General features: G+C 46.9%; 1 protein-coding gene across 3 annotated transcripts in view; it reads left to right on the forward strand.

Moving 5' to 3' along the window:
* PARD3B (par-3 family cell polarity regulator beta) overlaps positions 1-22724 on the forward strand; it is a 2582324-nt gene that overhangs the window by 1539364 nt on the left and 1020236 nt on the right. For all 3 annotated transcript variants that reach the window (XM_069615556.1, XM_069615558.1, XM_069615557.1), the window contains exon 17: positions 8276-8482. In XM_069615556.1, coding sequence (XP_069471657.1) covers positions 8276-8482 — 207 coding nt within the window. The remainder of the gene's footprint in view (positions 1-8275; positions 8483-22724) is intronic.

The following is a 22724-nucleotide window of genomic DNA, read 5'->3' on the forward strand; positions in this document are numbered from 1 at the left end:
ACAAAGCTATGAGTGTGAATCCCCCCCTCAGCCAGGGCAGGAGTGACCCAATGCATCCACCAATGACCCCCCCTAATCCCCAGCCAGGGGAAGAGGTCCCAATGCATCCACCAATGACCCCCCCGCCATAGCAGGAGTGACCCAATGCATCCACCAATGACCCCCTCCCCCAGCCAGGGCAGGAGTGACCCAATGCATCCACCAATGACCCCCTCCCCCAGCCAGGGCAGGAGTGACCCAATGCATCCACCAATGACTCCCGCCCCCCCTCCCCCTCCTGCCCAGCCAGGGCAGGAGTGACCCAATGCATCCACCAATGACCCAGACAACAAGCAACACGCACATAAGACATGCCCCCTTGGACATGTATACAGTGTGTGACTGTGTACAAGCTGAGACACACACACTTGGGTGCATCACCCGTCAAATGTGTGTACATGCAAGTGAGCAGTGATCGTGCAGTGTGATGCATGTGACCTACCCATTCTCATCCCACCACACAACTAACAGCATGCCCTCTATTCCCCCACAGGCATGTCATCTGACAGCGACACAGCACAACAGCACACGCCATGTCCTCCTGCACGTGGCTGACACCACCGTCCTGCTCAGGATGCCAATGCCAGCACCTCAGGGACACAGCCCCCAGCAGCATCATCCTTGGCCTCGGAGACCCCAATCCCTGCGGCCAACCCTGTGCAGCCTGTAGCCACACAGGCAACACCCGTCACCACCTTGGGCACAGAAGGCAGTGCGCATCCTGCATGCGCTGCGGAGTAGGTCAGTGGGAACAGTGCCCCAGTTGTGCAGGACAGGACCAGGAGGACTTGGGCGACCTCTCACCACTCCCCCCCACTCCTGGAGTTCAGCACCCCAGGACCACACAGCCCCATGAGTTCACCAACAACCTCAATGGCAGAATTGAGTGCACGCCTGCAGTGCATCGAGGACCAACAGGCCAGCCTTGCACAGCTGGTGGAAAGGCAGTTGGAGGAGGCAACACAATGCAGGCACCTTTTTATAATAAATTAAGCGGTACATACTGTTTACATCATTGCTGTTTGTGCAATTGTTCAAAATGCCCAACACTGCAAGAATAAAATTGAGCAATGGGTCGGGCGTTCCAGGACAATATTAAATTTGTTGGCGTGGTTTAGGCAATGGTTCTTGCTAGCTTGCATTTAAGGTCATTTATAATGTTGGTTAACTCTGTAGAGTTGGTTGGAGTGTACAATACATAAGACCATTTTGGGATTTGTGGGTATAGATAAAGATGTCCTGCTCTAGTTTGAAGAACGTTTCAAAGTAAAAGTCAATGTGTGACATACTTTTCAGTTGGATCGCCTGGCAGTAGTAAGCGGACAGCAGAATGTCATCAAAGACACGCGATAAACCAGCAGGGAAGCTATTTGCTTCTGTAACAAAGGCTTAATGGATATCTTTACAGGACACCTTTACAGCCTTTTGCACACATTTTTTGTTCCCACCCTTCTATGGCTTTGGGTAGCCTTTCACAGGTTTCTTGATGCACTTGTGCATTCAGATTTACTCTTCGCCATTTTATCTTGTCAATGATTTATTTCATGCTTGTACCTTTTGGGTGGCCACAGACCCCTGAAATGTGGAGCCGGGGAGGGAAAGTAATGCTTGCTTCTAAACCTCATTTTAGTGCCACCTGCAACATCATTTTTAACCTTACATATTCTGAAGGGAAAACCCTAATTTCTGCAACGGTTTAACAAAATGCATGTGGTGTATTTGAATATAAAAGTGATTGCTTAACACAGTGTATGTGTGTATTGATTAGAAAGAACTCCAACTATAATGTGAAGTGGCACCAATAACACCAATGAGGTGTTGGCAGTTTTGCATTTTGAAGAGCATATTGGGAAGATATGAATGACTAAAGAGCTTTATATCTGTCATATATGTCTGTGAGAGTTGTATGACTGAATTAATCGATAACTAAAGCACGCTGGGTTTGGTACAAGTTTCCTTTTTCTAAAAAAAATTATATAAACAAAAGTCACCCTAACAGTTAAGCTTTTGTAAATATCCAGCATATATACGAGTTGCCCATTAGAGACTTTAACTGTCAGAGTGGAATGACTGCTAACAGCTCAAAATTACTCGAATTGTTGTGGATCAGCCAGGCTCTGAGAAACAAAATTGGCTTTATATTTAAAAAATGACAACCAGTAAATTGAAAATAAACTGCAATAAAATACTGCTGCTCTGGCACTCTGCTGGCCTAGTTGATATGTCCATGCAAACACCCTGCAGTTTGGCAGCGTAGGAGACGGGGGTGCACTTGCCTACAAGAACTCTTGAGATTTCCCAGTGGGCCTCTGCACCCTGGGCCTCTATTGTTTGGTTACCTATTTTATTTCTAAATGTTCTTTTAGGAAAGGGGCTGGGCTTGCTCAAAATGTGTAATATCGCGCCATTTTGAAAGTTATTTCGAGGGCCTCCTTTAGTTCTCAGTCCAACCCTGGTAGGAGGTAGCAGGAAAAACAACGCAATTTAAGCAAGAGTCACAGCAAAGGCCTGAGCCATTCAACAAACTGATGTGAAGACAGCATAGCAGAGTGGGTCATTGAATATAGGGCAAAGTGTGTCAAAGCAGCGTAGGCAGAAGTCTGATTTAACTCCAGTTTGAGCAGTTTGGGTGCTGTGCGCCTTATAAGTTATGTTATGTTTTTATTCTGTGCCCATCACGACTGTAGTGGTCTTACAGCGTCTAACCTTGTCTGTGAAATGGTGCATTGTGACCCTGCCAGAGTTTCACCAGACATAGTCTGTGAATAGGAAGGAAGAAGAGATGAGCCAAGGCGGTGATAGAAAAGAGGGATTAGCCAATGGATGAATAATTTGATGTGCAAAAAAAACACATGCAATGAGGATTAGGAAAAAATTGTCCCGGGAGGATAGCTCAGCGGCAACGTGCTTGCATGGAAACAAGACAACACAAAACACAGGTTCGATCCCCGGGTCCGCGCTTAGAAACCTCTGGGTATTAAGCGCGTTATAAATACGCAACTAAGAGACATATTCCTGTAACAGCGCTTTGATGCCCCCGGGCTGTGTGAGCGTGTTAAAAATGCAAATAAAATAAATATGGTTGTGGTATCAGGTATGTTTCCTTCCTATAGATAGGTATCAGGTAAGCGTGTGAGACAATGTCAAGAATATATTTCTCAGTTTAAGACCAAGGATTTATTGTAATTGCAATTTCTAGACCAGCCAAGGAACGGTAGTAGAGGCAGTTTTCTATCGCTGGGTTTTGTGACATCATTCATTGCGACGTTTTTCCTTTTATATGATGCCGCTGAGGTTCGAGTAGCATTAAGGAAGGCATGCATAATGCGGGCCTCTATGTCATGCTGTAAATTCCACATTATTCCATGCCAGGCACTATCCCCGCAGCCATGTGACGCGCCTGTTTAGGTGCACCTTGTCAAGTCCCAGCAATGAAAAAATGTAATTTTCCCTATAAAAAGACAAAGGGAGCCTTTCCTCCCCTCTGCATTAAAAAGTTTGCCACTTTAACCGTTTCCCGCGTGCATTGTTTCTGTCTCGTCTCGTGTGGCACCCTGTTATTTCCGGCTGAGTGGCGCCTTCAGTGAGGCGCGTGACACGGCTTGACTGATTTTAGCACCTTCAAGTGCAGTGCGACTCATTGATCTAAATCCATTACCATACTTGCTAATTTAGCAATAATAGTAGTCTTCAGAGCAGCAATTACCGAACAAAGGGAGGTTGCACTTCGTGACCTAGCAACTCGGGTTCCCTGAAGATGCGTTCTGTCTCTGTCGCTTCCGACTGTGTCGGGAGTCTGCGGCGGGTGCCCGTGCTGGGGGTGATTGGTCTGTCATTTCACTTTGCGGCCTTGCGCCCATGCAGTGATTGGTCGGGCTGGGTCTCTAGCATATGTACGCATAGGCCAGTCAATGAGAACGCCCAAGAGGCGGGGCCGGTGCAAGGATGCTTACGTCCTTAAAGCCACGTGACATTTTTCTCCCGGAACAAGGCAACAATGGATCCTTGGAATATCCCAGCCGGTGTTATTCTAGGATGATGTGTGATGATGTAAACTTGTTCTCGAACTCGAATTTCTTTCATTCGGCTCAAAGCCATTAAGATGTCATCCAAATACATTGATCAACAAATATAGCATTTACAAATATGATATAGTTAAATAGAGCAGCTATCTTAAAATGTTTAAATCCATATAAAATCTGTGTTAAAAGAGACCACAATTTCTCAAAATAAAAATAAATGTAACCACTAACACCATTAAACAGGAAGAGTCAAACTTGCAGTACTACGTACAGATATTTTAATTAGGACCACCGCTCAAGGTGCCCATTTGTGTTTTATGGAGGCATTCACAAATGCACACCCACAGGGTCTCAAGGCCACCATTAGTGCCTTGATATCACCAACCAGGGGAGTTGCTAGGTCTGGAAAAGACCCGGGGCTAAGCTGATGTCAGAACTGTTGGGACTGGGGGCTAGCTAGTCTTTTGGCTGTAGCTCCTGAGATTCTATCCGGGGCTACAACCAAAAGATCAGGGGCTATAGCCCCCTTAGCCCCCCCCTAGCAACGCCCCTGTCACCAACCACGCTCGATGAATACATTTGGCTACATTGCCAACTACAAAGGTATCCGGCAAACTAGCCACGCAGGCCATAGCTTCTGGAATGTTCAGGACTGCCGCCACTCTGAGAACTGGCTTTAGATACAGGGATCTCAATACTGTGAGCCTGTGCTGTGCAAAAGGATAACAAACTACAAGTCGTTTCCAAACTAAGGGGGCATATTGGACACAAGCCTGTGCCTGAACTACTCCAAGATTCTGTAAATAAAGCCAGTCTCAGAGTCCCCATGCAGGACATGTTCTAAAGCCAGTGCTGGAGGTGGACGTTTACTGTGGGATCCCACCTGCAGTTGGGGGCCGTGTCGGGGGAGAGATATGAGACACAGGGCGGTGTTAATGCGATTGTTCAGAAGACTAATCGTGAACAAATTCAAAATAATCCTGGAGAGGAGCATCTCCTATAATGTTGCTGGCAAAGTATAAGAGGTCCACACCATTTAAGAAGCTGTATAGAAATGTTGCCTGAAGAGCACAATCCTATTGAGTGTTTTTTTACAGCCACTGTGATCAGGTCTTCACATGGTCCTTATAACCCAAGTTTGAGTCCTGGCTTTAGTACTGTTGAAAACCTTTGCAAACACACTAAACACTTCAGGGTGCAGAGTGTACTGCGACAAGGGTTTGCTGGATCCGGAAAATCCAGCCCTGTACCAGTACTGTCTAAAACCCAAGCCGTAACGAGAGTGTACTGGCTTGGGCCAGTTCCGATCACCCAACAAATTCAACAAAATCATTGAATGATGCTCAGAGAGAGGATGATTTGGAAGGAAACCTCATATCAACATAAATGTTCTAAAGTGCAACACAATGTTTGCTGCCTGGTACTTATTTATATGAAAATATACACAAACCGGCATCTGTCATTGACAAGAATAGAAACATTCAGATATTAAAGTGCTGGATGGGAGGCCAAAAAGTGCTGAATGCCAAACCATTTTGGATGATAAAGTGCCCGTTGAGAGGGTAAAAGTGCAGTGTTGTCTTATACTTTATTCGACTTGACCATCCATAGCGAATTATATAATGGCACACTTGTTTAATGGTTGTCTATAACCATCAGTGGTCAGTGGGCCGGATTTTACCGGGTCTGAGATCTCAGATCCGGTCTGCCTCAGCCCTGCTTGGGGGTGCGGGGGGGCGTGGCCGTGCGGTGCAGCTTGTCACCATGAGTGACATGATCTTCTGGCTCCTCAACCCATATCAAAATCATGCAGCTGCAGTCCAAAGGGCTCCAGCACCCAATAGCAGCAGGTAAGTTCCCAGCATGTCTGCAGTGCCCAGCAATCCGTCGCCATCTCTTGCCTCTGCAGCACGTCGTGTTAGATGTCTCTGTCTCTTGGCGAAGCTGGGGGCTCGGTGATCTAATCGGCTTTGTGCATTCTAGGCGTCGTTGTCCTTCGCGGCACGGGTACACCTATGTTAAAAATTCAGGGGGGGCTTCTAACCCATAACATGTTGGGAGAGACACTATATACAAGCAGTTATCACGCTCCTTTACGTCTGAAAGCAGCCACTTATGAACTGATGTGAGAATGAATGGTCTGCTGTCCCCTCTCTACCCTTCCAATCACTCCCCTGACATGCAAGTAAGTCTAACCCCCATCACGATTTCAATTGCCTAAAAATGTATGCATACGAAAGCTACCAATGAAACGTTTTACATTAGTAATTGCTGGCCCTTTGTAAGCTGTGCAGCCGCAGACACTGTTGAGACATATTTTCGGTGCGCCAATGCCATGGAAGTAATTTGAACTGGAGTTGATGTACAGCATGGAGTTTGGAAAGACGCAGTATGAAAGCAATTGCACCATTGTTAAATTATTATTTTGAACATTTCCTTTAAGCGGAGTTCAACTGCCAAGTCTGCCCCCTCCGAACTTCACCCCCCTCCTCCAAACTCCACCCTCCCCAGCCCTTGTGGAATCCCCTATAATTTGTTTCCATTTTCACCACTGCTGGCACCCCCGTTTCCTCATTAGTGTCAGATAATGTGTTTGCTGTGTCTTTAACGATGAAAAACAAATAATCTTAATTTAAAATGAACCATCTGCAAATAGCTCAGCGAGTTAAGCACTCCCCCAGGCATCGGTGTTCATCTTCCAGGGTTGACTTGGCCTTTATTCCTTACGCAGACAACTTGATACCACAAATCTATGTAATAACACTTACTATATTATTTAAAAGTAGAATAATCCGGCAAGTATTATATTAAAAACATGATATTAGTATCATTAATATGATTACAAGTCGTACTGACGCTCTGTGTGTAACAAGTTTAGGTAGGCAAACTACATTGGGCTCTGCAGGGGCCAGCCCCAGGGCAGAAGCACTAGGCATGTGCATGGATGCCACTCTGGCCACATGATTATTAAAACATTAAATCATAAGAAACCAAAACCCTTACCACAGAACAAACCAAAATTTAAGTTCTCCACAAAAGCACACCCCACAACAACACAATTCCTATCCAACTGAGAGGTGGTCCAGGTGGACCATGACTCCTGCCCCCCCTCCCCCCAGGTGGCGCATAGTGTTGAGCCTCTTGTCCCCTACCCACCATGCCCCATACCAGGAGGCAGACCTCTCATCACTGACCCTAACTGCCTCTTGATCCCGCCCCCTCCAGCCTCTCCCCCGCCCGGACCACGACTGGCTGTTGAACATTATGATGGGGGACGTCCTTTGCCCTCCCTTCAACACCGTTCCAGCTCCGGAGTACCCCGAAAGAGGTAGCTTAGTGTCCACATGGTCCTTCCCCACCTGCCTTACTTCCCTCCTCCACCCCCCGCCCCCACGAACTCTGAAAGTCGGTGTAGGTGGGATGATAAACTTCCAGATAGGAAGGGCGGTCGTGATGGTGAGGGCACAGGCAGCGGGAGCACGGCGGCACAGATTTTCCCAGGAGAGGCTGAGACCGATGATCACTCCCCTCTCTGCCCTCCATTTACATGAGATTTTCCCGCAGCTGCACTCCCAGCGACCATGGCCGGCTTCTGCCAGCCACAGACAGTTCGAGGTAACACATACAGGGTGCCACCGGCCACTCCTGGCCTTGTCCGCCCCCGTCAACGCCCAACCCGGCATCTCCGCAATAGGCAGGTCTTTGCCTTTGAATTCGTGGGAAGTTAACAACAAGCTTGCTGAGGTGAAATGAGTTGTGGCACAGATGTTTCAATGCATATGTACCTGTACATGCTCTTCTTTCCATGTATTTGCACATGCATCAGTATCTGCGTTTGCGCATTCATGTTCTTTATTTTATGCTGGGATTGTTTGAAGCCGTTTCTCCCTTACACACTTTTCAACATGCCCCCTAGGTCGATTCTAATTTGCGTCACAAGAGGTTATTTGAAAAGTAGCTCCACCAAAGCTCATTTTTTCCTCCATTATAATATGTATATTATCCAAGGATATTCATTTGCTAAGGGCATCGTGTCTCCCTGAGAACCATGGCCAACTATACCACACACTGCCCACTTAATGTAGGAAAGTTGCAAGCTCCGTGGATGGTCTGGTCAAGCTATTGACGCGCTTGTTTTAGTTCCGCTTAGTGACCACCATGATGCCAGTCATCAGTCTGTGTTCCAAATTCTTCTATGTTGCTTTTTTCTTCAGACTCGCCGAGCAAGGATCTTGGTCCCACGCTGGGACTGAAGAAGTCCAGCTCCCTGGAGAGTCTGCAGACGGCAGTGGCAGAAGTGAAGAAGAACGAGCTGCCCTTCCACCGACCCAGGCCTCACATGGTGCGCGGCCGAGGGTGCAATGAGAGCTTCCGAACGGCCATTGACAAGTCCTATGATGGACCCGAACAGCTGGAGGACGGTAAGTTGACCCTCGGTTGAGTTAGATGTCACCACCTATCAGCCAGCTGTTTATGGACTTGTGTGTTCCTGATCTGGTGCATTTCTACTGCTGTTGGATATGCTTGTCAGTTAATCAATTGCTTTTATGTATGTGTTGGCATGTTCACTGTCTTATGCATTAGATCTAACGTTATGTTCTTCACCCTAAAAGTTATTTATCCAGAGCGGTGCATCAAAGTACTTACTGGGAGCATCTCTGAATTTACTGCAATCATACAATCTGGATCGAGTAACTAGTTAGGGTTGCTGCTTCTCCATATGTGTGGGTGTGTGTTCCACAAGGAGAAAAGCCTTCTATGGACGAATCTTAGATATGGAATGGGTCGACACTAAAACTCCCACCACCTTTAACAGGCACATTGACTGCACCTCGTCTTACCCTCAGGCCATAATCGCCTCTTTTCCTAGGAAGATATGGTGTTCTGCAATAAAGGTTTCATCACTCATAAACCGACTCAACAACCAATCACTGTCTGCGCGGCATCCAGGAGGGTCTGTCAGTGCTCCTCTCTGTGACCCAGCCGCTCTCAGGCTAGTAGGTGCTGTTTTTGTGAAGAGGATTCTGTGACTAAAGGCGACCCTGTCTTCAGCCGCATGTTCACTATTCGCTAAACTTGTCAGTGGGTGAGTAGGATGGGCTGACCGAAAGCAGCAAATGTGGACTAGAACACTTTATCTAATAAGAACCCTTGCCTGCTTTGGGGCGCTCCATTGGATTACTGTAGTTCCGAAATCCTTATGGCACATTCTAGAGAGATTGTTTTACCATCTGACCATAGACCCTTGTTCCTCTCCACATCAGAGACACTCCTCTTTTGACTAGCCTCATGCAGTCCCTTAGATTAAACCGATGATTCTGGTTCAAGTATTCACATTCTGTGTTTCTCTCTCTAGACATGAACTTCTCATTCATTCTACCTTTGCCTTTCCGAAAAGAACACCAGCCAATGCTAGGCATCCTTCATCGTGTTCTCTTGTGTCCAGTCTAGCCATTTTGGGATTTAATGTTGCTGATTAACCTTTGGCATCTCCCAGTCTGCTGTCGGACATGTCGGGCTTCCTGGTTGATCATCCTTGGATGTGGTCATGGCAACGGTCAGCACTTCATAGATGTGGTCACTGGGTTGGGAGGAACCCTAATCATCTAGTCTCAACTGGTGGTTCAGGTTTTTCCATATGCATCTTTCTTGTTTTTTTTTTTTTATACAGTGTTTCCTAATGTCTTTAATCATGTTCCATGTTGGTGTCTTCCATGTTACCTGCTTCTCCTCTTGGCAATTCCTCTTGAATTGTGACCTGGTTTGGATTACCTTTTAATTGTGTTTTTAATTATAAGGTTAGAAGAGGGTTTTTTCTGCTCTCTGTATCATCTCCTGTTTATGGCAGCTACCTGTACAGGTGGTGTTATCCCATTACCTACTTTAGGGGGGGGGATTGGAAGCAGATGAAATATTCTCGTCCTTTGGAGGTTTTCTGTTATCAGCAGAGAGCTGCTGGTTCCTTACAAATTCCAACCTGACCCTGTCCTTTACGTCTCCCTTTAGACACATCATGTTTATCCGGATAACAGACGAGGCATTGGGCTCATTGGGTTCTTTGACAAATTCCTTCTTGAGTAGCTCAGGTCAGTCGGACATCTCCCTCCTGTCCAGTGGAACATCTTCGCATTTGGGAGCAGGAGTCAGAATTCTTTGGAACTGGAATACCAGCTGGTGCCTGAACGGGAGCTTTTAAGATGCAAGCCATACTGCCTTCTCCACTTCAAATTGAAATAACTTGATGCTTAATGTGGCTGGAACTCTCACTGTTGACTATTTGCTCCCATACACGTTTTCAGTTGCCAAAATCTCACCCAAGAAGACAGTTGTGATAGGTCGACAAGTGGGGACAGGTCGACAAGTGTTCGATGCTTCGATTCTCGCTCAAGCTCTCCCTTCTGTTCTCTCTCTATATATATATATAAATATATACGTCTATATAGCCCTCTCCTTTATTGCTATTGTGGCCGTCATCATGGGCCATATAGCATACTTCTCAGGTCGACCTTTGCTAGCACTTTTTAGAACAGATCAGGCATTGGAACCACGTACATTCTGACCCCATGGGGAAGCATAGTGTATCTTCTCCATCCCAGGAATCCGACTGTCCGCGAGGAGTGTGGGGCTTGATCCCAGCCACTCAGCGTTCTCATTGAGTAATTCGGTTGAATGCACACAGATGTGTATGTATGAAGAATCAACAAAAACACATGCAATACATAGAAGTGCTTTGCTTACAATTTCATAGATATGATTATACATTATTCAATTATTCAGCATTCTTCACCCCCTTCCCCCCTGAAACTGAACAGTAACGTAATGTAATATTCAGTGGTATTATGAAGCACTTCGCTACAGTTTGTTTGTGTGGAATTTGAGGAATTCAGGGGCTGATTTCACTGTCCTTAGTATGTTGTATGTTGACTGGCAGGCTAAGAGCTGTCTCGAACCTCACTTTAACTTGCTCAGGTGGTGTGCTCAGCGGTCAGCTGGAACGTTTTCCTGTCTGGGCAACGTCCATCGGGGCAGTGAATGGTTTGTCAGGCCTTCCTTAGGTGATTAGGGCAGGTGCCACAATCCCTAGTCGTTCCTTCCAGAGGTTGATTCCAGTGTTTACCCAAAGCCTCCAATAGCAACCCTGGCACCCAGCCAGCGTGGCGGCTTGGGAGGCGTGGTGGCCGGCCCAGAAGTGGTGGATGCAAGAAAGGGGATGAACATCCTGGTGCCTTGCGGCGTGACAATGTCACTTGCTGGTGCCGGGAAGCATAGAGTCAAGGGGTCTTGGGCATCTGTGACTGTATTGATATTGATACTTTATTTGTATAGCGCCTATATACACGTGTTTCAAAGCGCTTCAATGCAAGGGAGGGAGCAAGGGAAAATACAATCTTTCTTACAAGGCCTTGAGACATTAAGAATGTGAAATTAACTATCGTACTAGGTTTGACAACATTTCTGGTAGTGCAGGGGAATGACAAAAGGTGAGGGAAAGGGGGGGGGGGGGGCGTGGAAGAGGAACAAAACATTATCCTACTAGGTCTGACCACAGTTCTGATAGGGTAAGTGCATAGAATATAGTGAAGGGAGGGGGAGAGGAGAGAGGAAAAAGACAGGGCGAGGAAGAGAAGACTGAGAAGCAGTGAGTTTGGTGAAAGAGAGGAAGAAGAGAAGCCAGCAAAATAGTGTTATAGAGCACATAAGCAAGTGGAGAGAGCACACCAAGTTGCAGAGGTCAGTACTGAACACATAATGTTGCAAGAGATCAGCAAGTGCAAGCCAGGATTCAAGTCATAGATGGACACAACATGACTCATGGTCGCCATGATTACGTGATGCTTAAGGAAGTCCTGCATGAGAACGATGAGATTCGAGATGGGTGAACCAACATGAGTCACATGAGTCCAAAAGTCAAATCAAAGCATCAGCAACAAGGCGAGGATGGTGCCACCATAATGTGTCAATACAAACTCCCACAATGGGCAGGGAGGGATTGTTGATGCAGTGGGGGGGAAGCAGGAGAGACTGCCTGGGGGTGGGGGGGATTTAAGCATACATGCATCACATGCATACAACGGGGGGGGGGCATCGAAATACAAAAGGCAGGCAGTGTTACACAACTTGCCAACTTACTGTGCCACAGAGCACCTGTCCTCACCCCAGCACCATAGAAGTTGACATTGGCGTTGACTAATGATTGCGGGGATGGCCTGTGGGGACAGAGGGAGTAAACACATGTTGGTGCATGCTTACCTTTTGTCTGAGCAGGGATTTGGGCCCTGGGTCCCCCTGGTCCGAACAGGAATTGCTCTTTTCTTTGTCTGCCCTTCACTTTGAACGCCCAGGAGAGAGACACCCTTGATCTAAGAGTAGGAAGGAAGAGGCAGGGCTAGGAAGGTGGGTGGTGCTTAGGCCAGGTGACCTAGATCCACTTGCACCTGCTCCCCATCTGCAAAAGAAAAGAGGCTGGAGGGCTCCTTAAGTAGGGACAAAGAGCGGCATGTACAGTATGGAACGCGAGGAGCAGAGCGTGGGCCATTTCGCTCTGGTTTTGAGGGACCATGCAGATGCATTATCTGTGTGTAGCTTTTAGCGTACCAAGGGTGGTTTTTAATAGCGGTGTGCTGTTTAAGCGTAGAGGTGAAGATGCGTTCAATTGCTTCCTCTACTGTTAGTTAGCACCATGCTGAGTGGAGTCTAGCTTTTATTACACACTCGTGTTAGCCGCAGTGCACATAACCACAGGCATTGCCAGGTGTTGCTGGATATGAACGTTCACTCAACCTTATCAGTGAATATATTTTCTAAATATACTGGAGGCTTTATGTATAGACGACGGTTAAAAGTAACCTGCAACATTGTTCACAAATTCAATTGTTAATGTGAGGTCGGGGCACTTTCAAGTCGTCTTTCGTCAAGACACTTGGTTGCTGGTTGCTTTTACATACATGCCAACATTCCGAGGCACCTGGGAGGGAGATTTCTTCAGAGCAATCGGGAGAGAACAATTTCCCCATAGGAATGCATTGGGGAAATTTAGGTGGGAGAACGTGAAAAATAGCAGTATTTTTCCCTAAGAAATAGGGAGTCTCCCGCCCAAATCGGGAGGGTTGGCATATATGAACTTTTGTGTGTAGCTGTGATGCGGGTGCACGAAGACCAGAAGGGATAGTGATGGGTATTGCGGAACGGCGGGTAGATGTCCGCTCCGAATGCATGATGGAAAAGGTGGGGTTTACAGGAATTTCATGTACTTGGAAAAAGTTAAGGTTGTAGAGAACATGGTTTGGGTGTCTGGGGGAGCCGGAGCCGAACTTGCTTTTGAAAGCAGGGAAGCAGAGCCCATATACTTATATATGTTACTGCAAAAGAAGCAGCGTTCAGTGATCGGTTTGGGTGTTTGCCAAAGTGGTATGACAAGCATGGGAATGTGAGCAAACGGAACGTGTCCAAAAAACACATTGGGGCTTGAGAGTACAGAGGAGTAGTGGGCCACATGGGTAGAGTCGGAGTGAGTCGTTGTTTTGAGGTCAGGTTGCTGGTACTCATGTGGAGGCCATCATTTGTGCAACATTGGCAGGGCAGGGACAAGAGCGCAAAGATATCACAGTTGGTTCATGCATTGATCACAGCCGATGTACATTGATGTGTATACATTCTCACGCTGCTTCTTTCGCATCCTCAGTAAGCGTTGTGTCCTGCAAGTGACCAGGTGCAGATAAGGGAAGTAGGGACAAGTAAAGTGTTGCTTTAGTGTTATGTTTGGAACTGGAGGGATGAGGCCAGGCTGGCCCTCTCTGGCTGAGGGTGACAGGGTAGGTGAGCAGTCCATGAGGGGTTTTCGGGCTGGGCGATGATGTGGCAGCATGGGCCACGTCACGCAGGGCGCCACCCGGAACACGCCCGGGCAAGCGTGTTTGGGGATATGTTTGTTGGTTGCTTGGGAACACTAGTGGTTGGTGTGGGCCGATAATGTCTCCATAAGGCTTGGTGCAGTAAGCTCTTGGGAGCGTATCAGTGGTTAGAGCGGGACCGGGGAGGTAGCAGTATGGGCATCCAATGACCGTTATGACGGGAAGGTGGCCCTTTCCTAGCAGCAGCATTGGTAGGGCGCTTGAGCGTGCTATGGGGGGCTTGGTTTGGTACCTTTTCTGGTTGGTGGGCAGGCTAATAGTTTCCTGGTGGCCTGTCTGGTGTGAGGATTTATGACCCCTGTTCCCTGTCCTGGTGTCCGGAACCAGTGGTGTGTGTGATCACAGTTGGAGTGTGCCTAGGGGTTTCAGGCCAGTTGGAACTGCAGGGTTTGGTGGATCGGGATCTGGGGGATGGGGGCTGCTGGATACTGCGGCCCCTGGGTATCATACCCATAGGGTGTGGTGGTTGAGGGCCCACACCCTTAACTTAAGAGTTGGAGCTCAATTGCGGTAAATTGTTGCTTTTGCGCAGATGGACGAGTCATAGTAGATGTGTCTTCGCTGGGAATGTTCATTTTGTAGGGACCATGGTTTGATGGTCTAGTTATAAACTGCTTGTCCCCTGACATCAGTGCCGTTTTGGAGCATGTGAGGCAGGTGGGGGAGGACCATATGGACATTGAACTGCCCCTTCTGAGGACCCCAGGGCCGGTAAGGTACAGCAGGGAGGGCTGGCTGCCTCTCGACAAGGGTTTTCAGGCTGGTAGGAGTCTTGGGTGGAGGGGGTGGGATCGAAAGGCGATCGTTGCTCGTGCGAAGTAGGGCTACTCCTGGTATCACCCCTTAAGGGGCATGGCGGGCGGTCAGGGGCCTCACTACCATGCAATGCACTGGGGGTGGAGATTATGGTCCATTTGTCCACCTGCCAGAACAAAAAAGGTACTTGCCTTGATGTTTCTATGGATGTGTTTAATGTTTGTACTTACCTGGGTCACATTTGATGGGGTGGACTGTTCTAATTTGCAGTGTAATACAATGTGGCCAATTTGAAGTGTAACTTTTGTGCTTATGGGCAAGTTCTAGTTGATGATTTGTTTTATTGGGAATGTTCTTTTTATAGGGAGCGCAGTTTGGTGGTCTTCGGTATGATCGGCTTGCCCCCTGTTGTCCGGAGCCAGATGGGTGTGCAGTCTTGAAGGAGCCTGCAGGGTGCTTTCAGGCTGGTTGGGACTGCGGGCCGGGAGATCGGGATCCTGGAAGCGTGCTGAATACAGGCCAAGGGTCTGGGGCTATCGTTTTCAGGTGTGGTGGTCGAGGGGCCGCACCATTAAGTGAGAATTGGGTAATGTAATTGAGCTAAGTTGTGTTTATTCTGAGCAAAAGGGCAAGTTATAGTAGATGTTGCCATCTGGGAATGGTCTTTCGTAGGGACCACCCGTTTTTAGGCCCTGGTGGCCGGGCTGGTGGATGGCTTGGGAGGGGACAGCTGGATACAGGCCATGGGCCTTGCCCCCCATCTGGATTTCGTTCTCAAGGGGTGTGGCAGCTGAGGTGCCACAATGGTAAATTGAGTAACATTTGTGCAGACTGGAGGTTTTTCTCGTGTATGTTTGTTTTCTGATGAGGGTATTGTTGGTGACAGCAGTGTGAGGCCATTGTTGGGCACACCAGTGGTGCGGCCTTGAGGGTAATGCCCCATTCTGGTGGACAGCCAAGGGTCCATATGGTGATTGAATGACCGGTTAGGTCAGGTTTGAGTAGCAGTATACCTGGTCTGCCATGGGGCATGTGTTCACTTGTCTTTTTCCCATAGATGACACCGTGGGATGGGGATGTCACCCCCATATCCTGGTTGGTGAATTGGCCACAGTACAGGTGGGGTTGTGATGTGAAATGGGGGTCAAGGGGCATCAGGGAGTGGTCAAATCTATGACCCCTTCAGCCCCTGTTAGGTGGTCAAATCTATGGGCCACAAAAAGGCTGAAGAGGAGCCTGGTGGCCGTCCTAAATGGACGGGAGTAGTGGGCAAGCAAATCCCAGTTTACTGCTGCTGCGGGCACCGGTTGGAATTGGTGGGAATATTTACATGTACTATCAAAGGGTTGCATAATGAGGGGGGGCACAGTGGGGGGCATTCTAGTGTTTCAGTGCAAGATCGGAAGTGCCTGCCGGCTGAAGGTGCAGACAGAACATTGGGGGCATGAGTAAAGGGAGGTTGTGGTATGGATGATGAATAATTGTACAATGTGATGGTGGGCATGGTGCCAGCCAATAGGCTGTTTCGAGGGACGAACACAAGAACTGTTCAGGATGGGGGAGAGTGGCCCTGACCGGTAGGCCAGTGGCCGTGCGGCGGTAGGTTGGGGCCCATTGCATTGAATTGCATTGAGTTATGGGCTCTCAATTTGGGTCACTGGAAGGGAGATTTACTGCCGATTTATGTTATGGTCCAAGGTTCGGCGTTGAACAATGAGGTGTCAAGGCGGGGGGAGAAATGGGAGTGGGGTGGGGTCTGCTCAGTTTCTGGGGTCTCATATTTACCTTAGGACTGGTGTGATGACTAGTAGCGATAATAATACCAAGAAATGATTACTGACCGGAAGTTAGTCTCAGACTGTTGGAAGCCAATGAAAATTCTCCCTAAAACCCCTTGAGCCCCAGTTCGGTAAACACAGGGGATCAAGGAGTCTGTGGGAAACCCTGCGGGGAAAAAACCCAAAGATGAAATGAAGAAATACTCCTCTTTGTGGATGGTTCCGATGTACCCAGGAAGTTGAAGCAGAAGATGGAACCGCTGCGAAGAGGACCTCCACTGAGGTCTATAGAACTGAAGAGTGGTGGATAACCGTGGCTGACCCCAAAGAGGAAGCAGGCGGTCAGTCGGAATTAAACCCTTAACAATCGGTAGAAGAATCCCGTTATTGAGTGCAAGGGAATACGCAGCCAGGATGTGTTCCTCCCTAGCCATCAGGCAAAATGGTGTCTAAACCATAGCTGTGCTGCAGGAAAAAGATCTGGGTTTCACACCCGGAATTACTAGAATACCTCTGTGAAGCACAGAGTGTTTGATAAGGTTGTGGGTCTTGCAGGGCTCATTAAGGGGGAGCAGAACTCAACCGTTGCTATGTCGCCAGAAGGAGAGTGAGACAGCTGGAATTAGGAGTTAGCTTAAAGGAGCCTCCATGCAGCTGCGAGCCTCGTAGCTCCGCAACGGCGCAGTTGGCGAGCCGAGTTACGGACACCAAAGGAGCAAGAAGCGCCTCGAATGAAGGAGGAAGAGGTAAAGGAAAAAAAGAAGGGAGGATAGAAAGCTGAGAAAAATAAGAGTAAGCGTAGACGAGAGGAAACGAAATGCGGGAAGCTACAGGGACAGCAGCCAGACGAATCTGGAGAATAAGCAGGGAGTAGTCAAGGAAAGTGGTTACCTGGAACAAAGGATGAGTGTTAAACCAAGTAGTGAACAAGGCGCTACTGTTTCAAGAAAGCAGTGATGCCTCGAACGTAAGGATTTCTGGGCTTTATGCATGTCACATGATGCAAGATGGCCACCGATTGCACGAAACACTAGACTTCTGTTTTGGAACTTTCCCTTCCATGTTGGTTGTGGCTAAAACAGTTAATACATGCATCTTTGTCCACCAGCGCCATAAAGACCAGGAAGGTGAGCGGTTCATGACACCCGTTCCCAGAGCATGGGGAGCGATGGCCACGTCCACTCCCCATTGCTGAAGTATCTAGTTGAGGACGTAACAGTTCGCATGATGTCATTCAAGTATGACTTTGTCGCATTTGGATGTTGTAAGAAATGTAATAAATTTGGCCTGATGCCTTAATTAAATGAAATTCCTCGCGAATTCGCGATTCCACCACCTCATCCTACACACGAAAGTGCATGATCTAGTCCAGTGGTCACACCACTTTATCCTACAGTGAAAGCGCCCTCATCCTACAGCAAAAGCGCATGATCTAGTCCAGGCCGAAATACCCCAATAGCCCTCTGGACTACAGCCATTCTATAGGTGCATTGTTGACAGGTGACAAACTACTGATGAGGACAGAAGAAAAAGTGTTCCACCGGCTTAAAACAATATTTTCAGAGTATGTCATCGACACGTTTCTTTTTTTTTATATATATGACAACACTAAAAGTCCCCAAAATAATAACTATTGCATTAATGCCTTCTTTAAAAATCTGGTTCTGTCGAGTATCTCCTCCCTAAGTCAGGGTGTGTTTGTCATTTTGGGGCAATTATACGTTTCTAAGAACTCTCTGCATTTAGGATGCCAAGAGTATTAGGTTCTATGTCATAACCCCGCCCACTGGATGCTGCTCCTCCAAAACATTGCAGTTATTTGCTGCCCCAGAGTGTCCTCTAAAGCACAGGATGTTCATCCCATTGGAGGTTTCACCCCTAAACCTTCCTTTTGCTGCACTCTCGCCCCACTCACCCACCCGAAATAAACATGGCCCTAACCACCAGCCCCTCCCCACGTGTTACCGGGTCCCGCGCGGTGGGATTTTTATTTGACCAGGGGTTTCACACCCAGACCCTCCTTTGCAGTGCTTCCCCGCCCCACCTTCTTCCTCTCCTCCCTTACCTACCCCAAACACAGCCCTCCAACCCGCTCTGCCCCCCCCCCCCCCACACACACACACACTGTTACCTGCTCCCTCTTCTGGGCTGCTTTCTATTACGATATTCAGTCATTCCAGGCCAGACTTGTTAAGAAGTGGCCATCAAAATGCAGTTTAAAGACCCACATATTAGATTTGACAATTTATTTAAAAAAGTGTATGCTTTGGGAAAACCTAGAACTCCTCGATTTGTAGCATACCATTAAGTGTCCACAGCTTCATGTACCATGTGATTGTCCTCCATCAGTACAAGGCGCCTAATGTTCATGTAGGCTGAAGTCTGCGACCTTTAGTGTTGGATGGCTATGCCTCCCTGGCAACACTCTCTCCATCCTGGATGTCCCTTTCTGCGCACCGAAGAATTTTTGCTGAAGAGCATCTTTCTGGTGAATGGAGCGATGCATGTGTTTAATATTTATAGAGCAACCTTCACAGCTTTGAAGAAGGGCTTCAAAACACTATGAATAAACTCAAGCAGCCCTTGGACTGCCAAGTAAGGCTCGGGGGAACCCTGATAGGCTCAGAACATGCTTCGCTGTAAAGCAGGTTCCCCGCGTCTCCCTAGAAGACCAGGCCTTCCTCAATTCGGCAATTGGAAATTGGAATTACTGCAAGCACTCCAATGGTGAAATTATTAATTGAAATCATGCAAACCAATTATTTCCATGTTGATCATATGGCCTCCTAGAAATATCAGCACATTTTGTATTTGTATTTTATTTGTCTTTTATTAAGTGCCTTAAGGCAAAGCGCTGAACATAAACATGAAACACAAAAGTGAATAAGCAGTTGGGACCAGGAAACGATCACTCAGGAATATTGAAGTAGATGAGATTTTGAAGAACCACGGAAGAGAGAGTAGACTGTAATAGAATGAAGAGAAAGTGGAAGAGCATTCCAGTGAAGAAGTTCAAAAGGCAAGAAGTTCAAAAGTTCAAAAGATCGAAAACTAGACTGAGAACAAGGAGGACGTGAAGGCCAAAGTCTGAACTGAGAGGAAGACCGAAGAGAGCGTGAGGGAATGAAAAAAGGATATTAGTGCAACAAGATAGGTAGGGACAGGACCATGCCGAGACTTGAAGACAAGATGGAGAAAATTAAATTTAATTTGAGAATGAAAAGGCAACCAGCCATAGACGTCATTTAGGGGTCGCTAGTTGGGGCACCTGCGACCCCTGGGGTCTCCCTTGCTACCCTTGTGGTTTCCCTTTTAAATTGAGGCTCATGGGCTGGTCTTTGTTTCTGTAGTGGCTGGTTTTCTGATAGCTATAATAGTTAGATAGCTCAGTGGGTTGAGCATCCGCTGCTGCAGTGCGTGTGTGATCTGAAGGTTGCAGGTTCGACTCCCGGCAAGGTCAATTCAGCCTTTCATCCTGCTGAGATTGATAAATGAGTACTAACACAGGTTGGGAGATATTGTTTTGTTTGTTTATTTTATTTGTATGGCGCACCCAACCCGAAGGTAACTGGGCACCTTGCATGATAAGAGGTTACAAGGAAACTTTAGGCTTGGTATATTGTATGTATATTTGTTCTATATGTGTTCTATATGAAGCGCTTAAGCGTAAGTGCTATATAACAACACATCATTATCGTTTGGCCTTGGGCGTCTGCTTGCATTCACAGTAATTTGGTAATATGGGCCTATACGCACTGATATTAACGATAAATATGGTGATCCATTCATGTATGAAATGTATCACTTTACGGTGATATTGTAACCATAGTTTTTGTAGTGTACTAAGAAACGATGCTATGTGATGCCACTACCTGTTTTGTGAAGGGGTGGAAGGTCGTCTTCCATCGCTTCCCGTGATGTCACTTTGGGATGGGGTCAAATGGCATCCTTTCCGGTGATTTTTGTCAGAGGTCAAGGGTCGTGTGATGTCACTTTCGTTACACCTGGCATTTTGGTGAAATGGAGTCCCTGCAACCAGCCAAGTGCTGCAAGAGAGGAAGAAATTGAACCCCAATAAGTGAGAAGACAGAGTAGATGAATAGAAGAATTAAAGAGTGATCTAAGAGGAGCAAGACGAGAATTGGAAAGCCCAAACGGAGCAGTAGAACAGTAGAAAAGTTGAGAAAAGATCAAGAAGGAGATTAAGAGTTTATATGCTTGAAATGTGAGAAACGTGCAGGCCTTATAGATGTTGTGAAGATGAAAACGACAAGAACGAGAGGTTAGAAAAATGTGATGAGAAAAAGAGATTTGAGTCAAAGTAGAGAACAAGATTACGAGCCGTAGATGAGATTGGGAGTTTAGAAGGAGGAAAAGATATGAAAGAAGCTGGAAGATGGGGAGGAAGAGTGTTAGCAGGAAAAAAAACAGTACTTCCGTCTTCCCAGTATTAAGAGTAAGAAAGTGGGAAGACATCCAAGAGTTAATAGCAACTAAGCAAGGTGAAAGAGTGTGATGAATTTCCAGGTAAAAGGAAGAAAAGGATAGAAACAGTTGAGTGTCGTCAGCCTAAAAGTGATGAGATAAGCCAAAGGTGGAAATAATAGCTGCAAGATGTGATGTGTATAAAGAAAAGAGAAAGGGGCCTAAGACCGACTCTTGAGGTACCCCGCGTACAAGCGAGAGAGACGTAGAGGACTTGCCCACCCAGGAGACAGAAAACGTTTGATTAGACAAATAGCAGTCAAACCAAGACAGAACAGAACCTGTAAGACAGAATGAAGAAAGTGACTCCAGCACTAAAGAGTGTTCCAGAGTTTTGAAGGCAGCTGATAGATCTAGAAGAAGAATAAAAGAGGAGTGCTTAGAATAGTGAGCCGAGAGAAGAGAATTCGGTATGGAGACAAGAGCAGTTTCTGTAGAGTGAAAGGGATGAAAGCCAGATAGAAATCCGTGAAGAAGGGAAGAGTCAGAAACAAATGAAGACATCTGTGAGTAATCAATGTATTCGAACAGTTTAGAAAGGTATGAAAAGAGAAAAATAGTATGACAGTTGGAAACAGTCAAAGGATCAGAAGTGGGTTTCTTTAAGATAGGGATAATAGATGCGTGTTTAAAAGATATAGGAAAAATAGAGGTAGAGATACAGATGTTAAAAAGGAAACAAGGTAGGGTACAAGAAGAAGACACGCCTTGGGGATTAATGCAGAATGAGAAGCAGTAGGGTGAGCTTTAGTTAGTAAAAGAAGAACATCACTATCAGAAACTGCAGCAAAATGAGCAATGAAAGTATGAGGAATGGACATGGGAGGAGGCGACGCATCGGGTGGAAGAGAAACCTCAATGTCACAACGAAGAGGTAGAACTTCAGAAAAGAAGAAATGAGCAAAATCAGAAGCAGATAGAGTGTAATTAACGGAATGATCTAGCGTAGGGGGAGAAAGACATTGTGTAAGGGTTTGCAAGAGACGCCTCGGGTGGGTTGATTGAGTGTGCAAGAGATCGGAAAAACAAAGACGCTTTGCGCAAAATAAACATTTGTCATAAAGGGTATGATAAGAAAAGTAGGACGAATGATTCGGCGTTGATTTAAACTTAAGCCAGTGCCTTTCAAGATGACGAAGAAAACAACACATCGAACAAAGTTGAGGGAATGGCCAGGGTTGGGATGATTTCCAGGTTGGGTGAAAGGAGGACAGAGGATAGAGTTGGAATGGAGAGAAAGAGAGAGATGAGGAAATGACAGAGGCAGCCTCATCAGCATTAAGAGCAAAGAAGGAAAGAGGAGAAGGAAGAGCAGAGATACAGGTGGTGTTAAAAAGCATGGGGTTGAAATTATTTACATCACGTCAAATAAATGTTGATGGTGTGAGAGAACAGGAGAACTTGGAGAGTTTGGGGGAAGTAGTGATACTGAAAGCAGGTAGTGATCCGAAAGATAAACCGGTCTGGCTAGCACAGGAGAAGCCATCAAAGTTGAGATGAAAACAGGCTCTGACTGGCCTAAAGGGCAATATGCCCATGGCCGAACCAATAACACAAAATGCTGCTGGTGGCAACTTTTTTGTCCAAAGTGGGCCACTTTGTTGGCCAATTTGGGCCAGTTTGAGGAGTTAATTCATGCTGCTGCTGAATACATATTCTTTAAACAGTCTGTCACTAAAGGAATGAATTGCCATTTGCAACTGCAGGCCACATTTTCATTGGTGCCCAAGACA

This window comes from Ambystoma mexicanum, chromosome 9, assembly GCF_040938575.1.
Source record: "Ambystoma mexicanum isolate Mex_15411 chromosome 9, UKY_AmexF1_1, whole genome shotgun sequence".
Classification (NCBI taxonomy): Eukaryota; Metazoa; Chordata; class Amphibia; order Caudata; family Ambystomatidae; genus Ambystoma; species Ambystoma mexicanum.